Source organism: Lampetra fluviatilis, chromosome 53 (genome assembly GCF_964198595.1).
Source record: "Lampetra fluviatilis chromosome 53, kcLamFluv1.1, whole genome shotgun sequence".
NCBI lineage: Eukaryota > Metazoa > Chordata > Hyperoartia > Petromyzontiformes > Petromyzontidae > Lampetra > Lampetra fluviatilis.
The window spans coordinates 9,001,915-9,013,950 of record NC_136327.1 but is presented as its reverse complement, the minus strand read 5'-3'; the positions used below and the strand labels follow the sequence as shown (position 1 = coordinate 9,013,950).

At 53.9% G+C, this 12,036-nt stretch overlaps 1 protein-coding gene across 1 annotated transcript; it reads left to right on the top strand.

The window, feature by feature from the left end:
- The first annotated feature begins 3,419 nt into the window (after positions 1-3,419).
- On the top strand, positions 3,420-10,545 carry LOC144949364 (protein S100-A1-like). The gene is made up of 3 exons (XM_078879353.1): positions 3,420-3,579; positions 8,453-8,615; positions 9,706-10,545. The coding sequence occupies exons 2-3, from the start codon at positions 8,478-8,480 to the stop codon at positions 9,865-9,867; spliced, it is 300 nt and encodes a 99-aa protein (XP_078735479.1). The 5' UTR covers positions 3,420-3,579; positions 8,453-8,477; the 3' UTR covers positions 9,868-10,545.
- Positions 10,546-12,036: the final 1,491 nt, after the last annotated feature.

Here is a 12,036-nt window from a genome sequence, read left to right as displayed (position 1 = left end):
TCAGGTTGAGCTGATGTGCGTAGCAGTGGATGTAGTGGGCATTTGGGTACACATCTTGTATTTTTCTCTGAACACCTGCAGTGGCACCCCTCATCACGCTGGCCCCATCATGTGCCTGGCAGATGAGCTTACTTTTCTGATCCTTAGGAAGGATAGAAGCAAGACGCTCTTTTAGTGCAGTAGCAATGGACTCAGCTGTAGCTGACTGCAGAGGGATGAACTCAAAAAATCTTTCCTGCACGTTATTTTTGTCGTCGATGTAGCGCAGCACAAGCACAAGTTGGGACTGTGTGGCAATATCTGTTGTTTCATCTGCCTGGATTGATAAAAAAACTACTTGTCTGGACTTCTTTGATTATTTCTTCTCTTGTAACAGACAACATACAGTCCAGTAGCTCGTTCTGTATAGTTTTCGACGTTCCCTTAAATACAGTAGCACTGTCAAGGTGCTCTTTCAATGCTCCATCAAGAGAGGCAACAAAATCCACCAACCCGCGAAATATACCGGGGTTATCTGAGCTCTCACTCTCATCATGGCCACGTAAGCCAACTCAAATGCTCCACAAAATTTCACACAGTCTATTATCCTGGACAGTATGTGTCGCTTTTTTGTCACCTCTTCGTTGTGCCTTCTAATGCCAATCCTGTAGCCTTCATCTAGTTGTTCAGCAATGCTAACGCTGCCCAAAAACGTTAGTTTCATGCTATTATCAATATGGCTGCGGCTACTTTCATGACGTTTGCATTTGTCAGAGAGATGTTTGAGGTCTCTTACCCCCGTCGTTGTCCACAAAACTTCAGTGCCGACACTTTGAAATAAAAGACAGGGAAAACAAAAAAGAGAATTGCTAACATCACATCCAGCCAGCCACCTCCGTTTCTCATAACAAGCGCGGGTGAAGCTTCGTGTGTAGCTTCGTCCTCTGTCACTGGCCTGCTGCTGGATTTGTAAATCGGGTTGGTCCGGTCCGAGATCCTTTATCTTTTTTATTTCTTCCAGCGAAAGCCTTGTGAAAGGGTTTTTTTGTAAATAAATTACAGAATTTGGATGAACTGCTGCCATTGTTTACACAAAAAATTTGATCAGCCTAGCAAGTGTCGAAGTGGTGTCGCCTGCGCACTCGCAGTAGTGGCCCAGAGCGTAAAGTTGAATGACAGGTGACGAGAACCAATCAGATTGGATAAAATAACATGTATCCAATTCTGATTGGCCAGGGACGCAACGACTTGCGCCCTGAGGAGAATCTTTAAGAAACCAATTAGAGACCAGCTTCAGGTCACATGCTGTCCGAAAATTTAAAGTCTCACATAGACATCCATTTGTCCGCTGATGCTTTTCTTACTACCAGCCGGCACATCGTATGAAAAAAATATTTTATTTATGTATTTTTATATAATTTTTGTATATGTATATTTCTTGAATCTTGATGGGGGCGGCGCCCCAGCGCCCTCTATTGACAAGCCGCCACTGGTTGCAGCATGTGGTGTGTGTGCTGTGTGGTGCAGCATGTGGTGTGTACAGTGAGGGAAAAAAGTATTTTATCCCCTGCTGATTTTGTACGTTTGCCCACTGACAAATAAATGATCAGTCTATAATTTTAATGGTAGGTTTATTTGAACAGTGAGAGACAGAATAACAACAAAAAAATCCAGAAAAACGCATGTTAAAATGTTATACATTGATTTGCATTTAATGAGGGAAATAAGTATTTGACCCCCTTTCAATCAGAAAGATTTCTGGCTCCCAGGTGTCTTTTATATAGGTAACGAGCTGAGATTAGGAGCACACTCTTAAAGGGAGTGCTCCTAATCTCAGCTTGTTACCTGTATAAAAGACACCTGTTCACAGAAGCAATCAATCAATTAGATTCCAAACTCTCCACCATGGCCAAAACCAAAGAGCTCTCCAAAGATGTCAAGGACAAGATTGTAGACCTACACAAGGCTGGAATGGGCTACAAGACCATCGCCAAGCAGCTTGGTGAGAAGGTGACAACAGTTGGTGCGATTATTCGCAAATGGAAGAAACACAAAAGAACTGTCAATCTCCCTCGGCCTGGGGTTCCATGCAAGATCTCACCTCGTGGAGTTGCAATGATCATGAGAACGGTGAGGAATCAGCCCAGAACTACACGGGAGGATCTTGTCAATGATCTCAAGGCAGCTGGGACCATAGTCACCAAGAAAACAGTTGGTAACACACTACGCCGTGAAGGACTGAAATCCTGCAGCGCCCGCAAGGTCCCCCTGCTCAAGAAAGCACATATACATGCCCATCTGAAGTTTGCCAATGAACATCTGAATGATTCAGAGGACAACTGGGTGAAAGTGTTGTGGTCAGATGAGACCAAAATGGAGCTTTTTGGCATCAACTCAACTCGCCGTGTTTGGAGGAGGAGGAATGCTGCCTATGACCCCAAGAACACCATCCCCACCGTCAAACATGGAGGTGTAAACATTATGCTTTGGGGGTGTTTTTCTGCTAAGGGGACAGGACAACTTCACCGCATCAAATAGACGATGGACGGGGCCATGTACCGTCAAATCTTGGGTGAGAACCTCCTTCCCTCAGCCAGGGCATTGAAAATGGGTCGTGGATGGGTATTCTAGCATGACAATGACCCAAAACACACGGCCAAGGCAACAAAGGAGTGGCTCAAGAAGAAGCACATTAAGGTCCTGGAGTGGCCTAGCCAGTCTCCAGACCTTAATCCCATAGAAAATCTGTGGAGGGAGCTGAAGGTTCGAGTTGCCAAACGTCAGCCTCAAAACCTTAATGACTTGGAGAAGATCTGCAAAGAGGAGTGGGACAAAATCCGTCCTGAGATGTGTGCAAACCTGGTGGCCAACTACAAGAAACGTCTGACCTCTGTGATTGCCAACAACGGTTTTGCCACCAAGTACTAAGTCATGTTTTGCAGAGGGAACAAATACTTATTTCCCTCATTAAAATGCATATCAATTTATAACATTTTTGACATGCGTTTTTCTGGATTTTTGTTGTTGTTATTCTGTCTCTCACTGTTCAAATAAACCTACCATTAAAATTATAGAGTGATAATTTCTTTGTCAGTGGGCAAACGTACAAAATCAGCAGGGGATCAAATACTTTTTTCCCTCACTGTATGCTGCGTGGTGCAGCATGTGGTGTGTGTGCTGCGCTGCGCTCTGTGTGTACTGCATGATGCACGTGTGCATGCTGCGCTCTGCGCTGTGTGTAAGCTGGTGGCCACACAGCCGCTATATATACACACACGCCGCCGTCTGCTGCGCTGTTTATATTAATACCCCGTCTCCGGTGAGTTCCACCGTGATGCACCACCACATACCAATTACGTGAGTGGGCCGTGACATTCCTGCTGCTGCTGCTGCGTGCCCGGTGCAGGCCCCCGACCCTGGCACCCACGAATGGTCTCTGCCACTTGACAGGGAGCCAGCAGCTGATTGTAGACCCCCCCCCCCAATCACCGTATAAAGAGGCGGGTGGGGATCGCTCTCATCTCAATCCGCAAGCTTCCACGAGCCTCCTTCACCCGTCTCGGCTGCCTGCGAGCTCCTTCGATTCCTTCCCATCCCAAGGTGAGTGCGAGGCGGCTCAGAGGCCGTTACATCCACTGCTGGATGTAACGGCCTCCCGCCCGCCCGGCCACCACCGCCCCTCCCACGCCGCACCAATCCCCGACGCGTGCTGCTTGGGGTCACGGTGGGTCCCTCGACCATACTTCACCACGCCGGTCACGGCGGGGTGAGTGGCAGGGGCACGAGGCGAGTTGCACGGGTTGGCTACGTGCGGTGCGAAAAAAGTTCAACGCACGGTACATTGATGGCGTTGTTTCATGCGTGTGAGTGTGTCTGTACGTGTGTGTGAGTGTGTGTGTACATGTGTGTGAGTACATGTGTGTGAGTGTGTGTGTCTGTACATGTGTGAGTGTGTGTGTCTGTACATGTGTATGTGTGTGTACATGTGTGTGAGTGTGTGTGAGTGTGTCTGTATATGTGTGTGAGTGTGTGTGTACATGTGTGTGAGTGTGTGTGTGTACATGTGTGTGTGTCTGCACATGTGTGTGAGTGTGTGTGTACATGTGTGTGTGTGTGCATGTGTGTGCGTGTGTGTGTCAGTACATGTGTGTGTGTGTCTGTACATGGGATGGGGGGAGCGGTAGTGTAGCCGTCAGCGCGCTGCGCTACGAACCCGGCGACCCGAGTTCGATTCCCGCTCACGGCCAACACCGGTGACGATGATCTGAACCGGTCATGAGCCTCTCCTAGGTCGACTCAGCCTCAAATGAGTAACTTAGTTGCGGTGTGTAAACATCGCCACTGGGGAGACAAAGGCGGCCGGGCGTGGAGCTGGTCACCCCACCCCCTCGTGTGCCGTGCCGGCATCGAAGGTGCTCGCTAACAGCACTTGCCCCAACAATCTGTTAAGGCTATTCGGGGGATCTGTGTCTTTGTAGAGACCAGTACGACTTATTAATGATGTGTGTATGTGTAATGTAGTAACTCGGCGGGAGACGACTTCACGGGTAACACACTCTTTATTTTATCAAACTCGTTCACAGGTGACTAACACCTACTTTGTATCTCGGGTGACAAACACCCACTTAGTATCTCGGGTGACAAACACCCACTTAGTATCTCGGGTGACAACCACCCACTTAGCTACTTGGCGACTAACGCCCACTGAGCTACTCGGATGACCAACATCCACTTAGTACTTCGGGTGACAAACACCCACTTAGCTACTCGGCGACTAACGCCACTGAGCTACTCGGATGACCAACATCCACTTAGCTACTCGGCGACTAACGCCACTGAGCTACTCGGGACACTCCCTGCCCGGGGTATCCGTCTCGACTGTGGGTCCCCAGCCCGACCCACGGGGGCGTCGGACCCCGGGTCCCACAGCCTCGCCTCCGAGCCACACAGGGCCCCGGTCCCCACAAGGACGGCGGGACTAGGGGTCTCGGGGCACTAGGTCTTCAGCTCCGTCTTCGGGTCTTCAACTGGGTAACTCTCCCCGAGTGCTCCCGCGCGTCCCCCTTTATACCCCACCTGCGGACGTCGCTGCGAGCACCCACTTATTCGACCAATCGCCGGGCGCTGGCTACGATCCTCTTTTCCCACATCTCATCGTGCCTCACCACCCACGCCGCGCCGCCCCGTCATCTGTCACTCCCGGCGCGCGTCCACACCACGCCCACAACGCGTGCCCAACCCCGCACCCCGCGCCGCCCCGTGATCCATCACTGTCACAGTCGGCGCACGTCAATACCACCACTACATCACCCCCTACCACATAGCTCGCAGCCGACCCGGCTGCTATAAAAATATACCAACCGCCCTGTGTGCCCCGTAACACAACACAACAACAAGAACAACAACTAACTTAACAACACAACACGACGCGAACACTACCATCCGCAACCCTCAACCAATGCCACCGCGACAATAGAACAATATATACAAACCGGCGAGTGACAATAGCAATGTATATGCAAAAAGGAAAATAAATGGAAATTTTTTTTTTTCTTTCGACTCGTGCAGTGTCCCCTTCTTCTTCCGAGCGTCCCTACAACGGGACAGTACCCCGGCAGAGGGGAACACCGGGCGAGCTCGGTGTAGAGAAAAAACGTCTTCATGAAAATTGTTGAGACCTAGCCCGAGTCCGCCTTGCCGGTCCGTCGTACGGCACCAGACGCGGTTGAACGTCCGGTGGTGCCGGCGGTTCAGGAAGACATCGGCCAGGCAACGAGGACCCGTGCGTGCCCCGGGGTTCAGGCTCTCGACGGTCAGCAGCCGTCAAGCCCGAGGCACCGGGTTTTGTTGGGATGACTTGTGGCCCTGGTCGTCGTCCCGACATGGTCCTGTGGCGCGCTGACGCGGGGCCCGGCACCCGGCTGCGACGTGACCCCGAAGGCCGCAGTTGTAGCAGACGACGGACGTCGTAGGTTTCGGTTGCTCCAGCTTGCGGGGCGAACGTGTGGGCGAACGACCTCCCGTTCTCCACTCCCCCGGACGCGATGCAGCGAAGGCCTGCTCCTGCACCGCAGCTGGCTGAGGTTCGGCGATCGTGGCGGCCAGTGCCGCGTTCCCCGCCCATTTGCAGACGACCCCCGGCTTGCGTTTGAGGACCTCGTACGCGTGAATGCTCGTGGCGATCGCCAGGGAGCAGATATCCATCTCGTCCGCCACGTTGATGGGGACCCCCAACTCGTGGGCCAACACCAGCAGCTGCTCCGTCACCATGGCGTCCTTCCCCTCCTTATCCATGCGGGGAAAAGCTGCGTCCGCCAAGGCGAGTAGTGCCGTGCGGTAGGCGAGCGTCGTTTCTCCAGCCACCTTCCGCCGATCGTAGAACTGGTGGCGACACGTGGAGGGCGGCCTGAACACCTTCGCCATCAGGTGTAGTGCGGCCTGGAGCGTAGAGCGGGACGACCTTGCAGCAGATGTGAAGGCTGCAAGCGCGTCGTCGTCAAGCATCGCTGGCAACGCACGCAGGGCAGTGGTGTCGGACCACCCCGACATCTCCTGATGAGCGAGGAACCTTCGTTGGAAGGCTCCCCAGTCGCCCCCATCCGCCTTGAACGCCGACAGCGCGGGCAATCTTTGCTGGAGGACCCGATCGTCGTCGACGTCGGAGAGATTTTCCCGCGCTCCGCTGTAGTTGTGTAAAATGTCGGCTCGGTTGTCAGGCGCAAAATGGAGGGCTCCGGCGCGCGCTGATGACGTGGGCTGCGCTGCGCGGAGGTGTCCGGCCACGTGGCGTCCGTCTTTCCCGCCAATCGGTGGCGGCCCCCCAAAAACGGCGGCAACTTCCAGACTTTTGGCGCGAAGCGCCTTTTGGCGGGAATCCTCCACCGTCGCTTCCTCCACGACCCCCGCAGCCGTTTTTCCGCTCGCCGGAACGGAGATGTCGGCCAAGACAGCGGCGGCGGCGAGTAGCAACTCCGCCAACCGGGCGTGCGCGTCCTGGAGGCTGGTGTCGGAGGCAAGCGGAGCGTCGGCCATCACCGCGAAGTGCTGCATCGGCGGCAACTCCTCGTCCTCTACTCCCGAGGTCGGTGTCCCCGGTACGCCGTCGTCGTCCCGACCTCGCTCGTGGGTACGGGTAGTCTTCCTCGTGTCCATACTCCTTGAAGACAGGTTTACTTCTGACGCCAGTTGTAATGTAGTAACTCGGCGGGAGACGACTTCACGGGTAACACACTCTTTATTTTATCAAACTCGTTCACAGGTGACTAACACCTACTTTGTATCTCGGGTGACAAACACCCACTTAGTATCTCGGGTGACAAACACCCACTTAGTATCTCCGGTGACAACCACCCACTTAGCTACTTGGCGACTAACGCCCACTGAGCTACTCGGATGACCAACATCCACTTAGTACTTCGGGTGACAAACACCCACTTAGCTACTCGGCGACTAACGCCACTGAGCTACTCGGATGACCAACATCCACTTAGCTACTCGGCGACTAACGCCACTGAGCTACTCGGGACACTCCCTGCCCGGGGTATCCGTCTCGACTGTGGGTCCCCAGCCCGACCCACGGGGGCGTCGGACCCCGGGTCCCACAGCCTCGCCTCCGAGCCACACAGGGCCCCGGTCCCCACAAGGACGGCGGGACTAGGGGTCTCGGGGCACTAGGTCTTCAGCTCCGTCTTCGGGTCTTCAACTGGGTAACTCTCCCCGAGTGCTCCCGCGCGTCCCCCTTTATACCCCACCTGCGGACGTCGCTGCGAGCACCCACTTATTCGACCAATCGCCGGGCGCTGGCTACGATCCTCTTTTCCCACATCTCATCGTGCCTCACCACCCACGCCGCGCCGCCCCGTCATCTGTCACTCCCGGCGCGCGCGTCCACACCACGCCCACAACGCGTGCCCAACCCCGCACCCCGCGCCGCCCCGTGATCCATCACTGTCACAGTCGGCGCACGTCAATACCACCACTACATATGTACACGTGACTTACCGTCTTCTCAGCACTGTAAGAGCTGGTCAAATAAAACATTGTTTAGGTTGTTTTATTATGGCATACATCAGCGCGGTTGGTTAGGTACGGTGCGAGCGAAGTTGAACACGCAGACACAGCACGGCTTGCTAGGTACGGTGCGAGCGAAGTTCAACACTCACACACAGCACGGCTGGCTAGGTACGGTTCGAGCGAAGTTCAACACTCACACACAGCACGGCTGGCTAGGTACGGTGTGAGCGAAGTTCAACACTCACACACAGCACGGCTGGCTAGGTACGGTGTGAGCGAAGTTCAACACTCACACACAGCACGGCTGGCTAGGTACGGTGCGAGCGAAGTTGAACACTCACACACAGCACGGCTGGCTAGGTACGGTGCGAGCGAAGTTGAACACTCACACACAGCACGGCTGGCTAGGTACGGTGCGAGCGAAGTTGAACACGCGCACTGCCCCCACATCCCGCGGCAGGCGAGCGGCGATCTGAACGAGCGCGATGTCTGACCTGGAGGGCTGCATGACGACGTTGATCGCCGTGTTCCACGCCTACTCGGGCAAGGAGGGCGACAAGTACAAGCTGAACAAGGGCGAACTCAAGGAGCTGCTCTCCAACGAGCTCAGCGGATTCCTCGGGGTGAGCGCGGCGCGTGAACAGAAATGTGCACGTGCTGATGTGCGTTCAAGTGCGCGTGTTCGTGCGTGTGTGCTCACGCACGGGTGTGCTCACGCGCCTGTGTGCACGCGAATACTTGTTCACGCGAGTCTGTTCATGCGCGTGTTCACGCGCTTGTGTCCATGCATATGTTCACGTCTGCGTGTTCACACGCGTTTGTTCACGTCTGCGTGTTCACGAACATTCACGTGAGTTTATGTGTATTCACGTTTTCGTGTTCATGCGTATTCATGTGCGTGTGTTCCTGTGTGTGTTCACGTGAGTGTTCATGCGTATGTTCACGTGCGTGTGTATGTTGTGTTCATGCCCGTGTGTGTTCATGTGTATGTTCTGTTCGTGCATGCCCGTGTTTATGTCTCTGTGATGCCTCAATGTCCAATAAGGAATTAGCTAGACATCCGCGGGCAGGACGCTCCTGACTAAATCGCCCCGAGAGTCTTTGTTTGTGTTGGCTCTCCTTGACTTTTGTTGTGAGGTTCGCATCGTCGACGACGATGATGACGACGATGACGATGATGCTGATGCTGAATATGATGACAATGATGATGACGATTATGATGATGACAATGATGATGACCTTGATGCTGATGTTGAATATGATGACAATGATGACAATGATTACGATGATTACGATGATTACGATGATGATGACAATGATGATGATTACGATGATGATGACAATGATGATGACCTTGATGATGCTGATGCTGAATATCATGAAAATGATGATGACGATTATGTTGATGACAATGATGATGACCTTGATGATGCTGATGCTGAATATGATGACAATGATGATGATTACGATGATTTTGATTACGATGATGATGATGATCTTGATGATGATGATGGTGTCCTTAACGATGATGATGACTATTGCAATGATGACAATGATGATGACAAATGATGATCATGATAATGACAATGGTGATGATGATGACAATGATGGTGATGACAACGATGGGGACATTGACGACAACGATGATCACGATGGCCTCCGAGCGGTCGAGCCACCGCGACGTTCACGCGGTCGCGCGGCTGTGGAGGGCAGAGTCAGAAGGACGCGGCCGCCGTGGACAAGGTGATGAAGGACCTGGACTCCAACAAGGACGGCGAGGTCGACTTCCAGGAGTTCATCATCCTCGTGGCGGCGCTCACCGTGGCCTGCAGCGACTTCTTCAAGGAGTACCTCGAGAGCTCGGGCAAGATCTGATTGGTGTAGCAGACCGGCCTCCTCCTCCTCCTCCGTCAACATCCCGTCGTCTCTTCTGCTTCCACTACTTCACCTCGTCCACCACCACCACCTTCTCTCTCTCCTCCTCCACCACCTCCTCCCACTTCACTTCCTCCTCCACATCTCCCAACACCACCACTACCTCCATCACCACCACCACCTCCTCCTTCCAAAACTCGTACCCTCTTCTCACCCGACTCCTCTTCCTCCATCACCACCTTTTCATTTCACTCCTCCTGCTCCTCTCAAAACCTCCATGGCCCCCCGCGCGACAGCCCCCCCCCCCCGCGACAGGCCCCCCCCCCCGCGACAGCCCCCCCCCCCCCGCGACAGCCCCCCCCCCACTCGGAGTCGCCCTGTGCCACACGCGGCGGGAGGGAGTGGCGACCCTGAGAGGTGTCCGCAAATTCCATGACGGGTGGGCGGCGTGGGTGCGAGTTGGGTGTCTCATATCGCGTCGATGATTCGTTTTGTTTACTTCACACGAACTCTGCGACGTCGCTCCTCCACAGTGCCCCCCTCTCCATCACGGCCCCCCCACCGTGTTGCCCACGCGCCACGACACCCCCCCCCTTCTGCTCCCCCTCTTCCGCGCCCCCTTCCCCCCCCCACCGCCTCTGTTGTCGAGGAGCTCAGCAATAAAAACCTCGCTCAGTGCACCGCGTGTCGAGTGTTGGGGCTCAACCCCCTTCCTACACACACACACCACACACACCACACACACACACCACACACACCACACATACATACATACACACACACCACACACATACACACACACAACACACACACACCACACACACACAACACACACACACACACCACACACACATCACACACACACCACACACACAATACACACTACACACACATCACACATACACACACACCACACACACACAACACACACACACCACACACACACCACACACACACACACCACACATACACACACACACCACATACACACCACACACACACCACACATACACAGCAGCAGGGCCCGAAAGGCCAACGCCGTGTGGCGGGCAGCGACAAACAGCACCGGTGTCAGAGTCGTCCTCACGGGCGGAGAGCGTGGGTGGTTGTTGTTGGAAGATTGTGGGTGGTTGTGGTTGTTGTTGGATGAGCGTGGGTGGTTGTGGGGGGACAGGAGCGGTGGGGCTGGTGAGGGGGCGGTAGTAAATTCGCAAAGCGGAGCCGAGTGGGGAGGGGAGAAGCCGAGAGAGGGAAGCGGTGTGGTGAGTGAGCCAGATGGTGGGTGAGTGAGTAGGTGGGTGAGTGAGTAGGTGGGCGAGTGAGTAGGTGGGTAAGTGAGTAGGTGGGTGAGTGAGTAGGTGAGTCAGTAGTTGTGTGAGTGGGTAGGTGGTTGTGTGAGTGATTGGGTGAGTGTGTGGGTGAATGAGAGTGTGAGTGTGTGGGTGTGTGAGTGGTGAGTGGTGAGTGCGTGAGTGTGTGGGAGAATGAGCGCGTGAGTGAGTGGGTAGGCGAGTGGTTGAGTGAGTGAACGAGGCACCCAGCCCTCGCACGGTTACGAGCCGATGTTCCCGACTCCACCACCTCCTTTAGCTGCCATTCTGAATTTCGTCTCGACCACCGGCCATCGCCGTCCCTTCTCGCTGCGTTCTCTGCTGCCCAATTCCTCTTTCTCGTCTTCTTCTTCTTCTCGCCTACCCAGGAACGCCTCGCCGAGTCTCAAGGCTTTAATTACTCAACTGCAATCCCAGTTGAGTAATTTGCGGTTGATTTTCATCATTGGGATATGGTTTTGGCCGATAGCAGTTACGCTGTGTGTGTGTAAGAGGAGAAAACAGCAGAGCCAGGAAGAAACCCATGTAGCACAAGGGGAGAGAATACAAACTCCACTCACTCTCACTCTGTAGAACAGGCGGAGATCATACAAACTCCACTCACTCACTCTGTAGAACAGGAGGAGATCATACAAACTCGACTCACTCTGCAGAACAGGGGGAGATCATACAAACTCCACTCACTCACTCTGTATAACAGGGGGAGATCATACAAACTCCACTCACACTCACTCTGCAGAACAGGGGGAGATCATACAAACTCCACTCACTCACTCTGTAGAACAGGGGGAGATCATACAAACTCCACTCACTCTCACTCTGTAGAACATGGGGAGAT

Coding starts and splice junctions, on each gene's coding strand:
- LOC144949364 (XM_078879353.1), top strand. CDS start 8,478: ATGTCTGACCTGGAGGGCTGCATGACGACGTTGATCGCCGTGTTCCAC. Junction 8,616..9,705: donor AGCTCAGCGGATTCCTCGGG/GTGAGCGCGGCG, acceptor TGTGGAGGGCAG/AGTCAGAAGGACGCGGCCGC.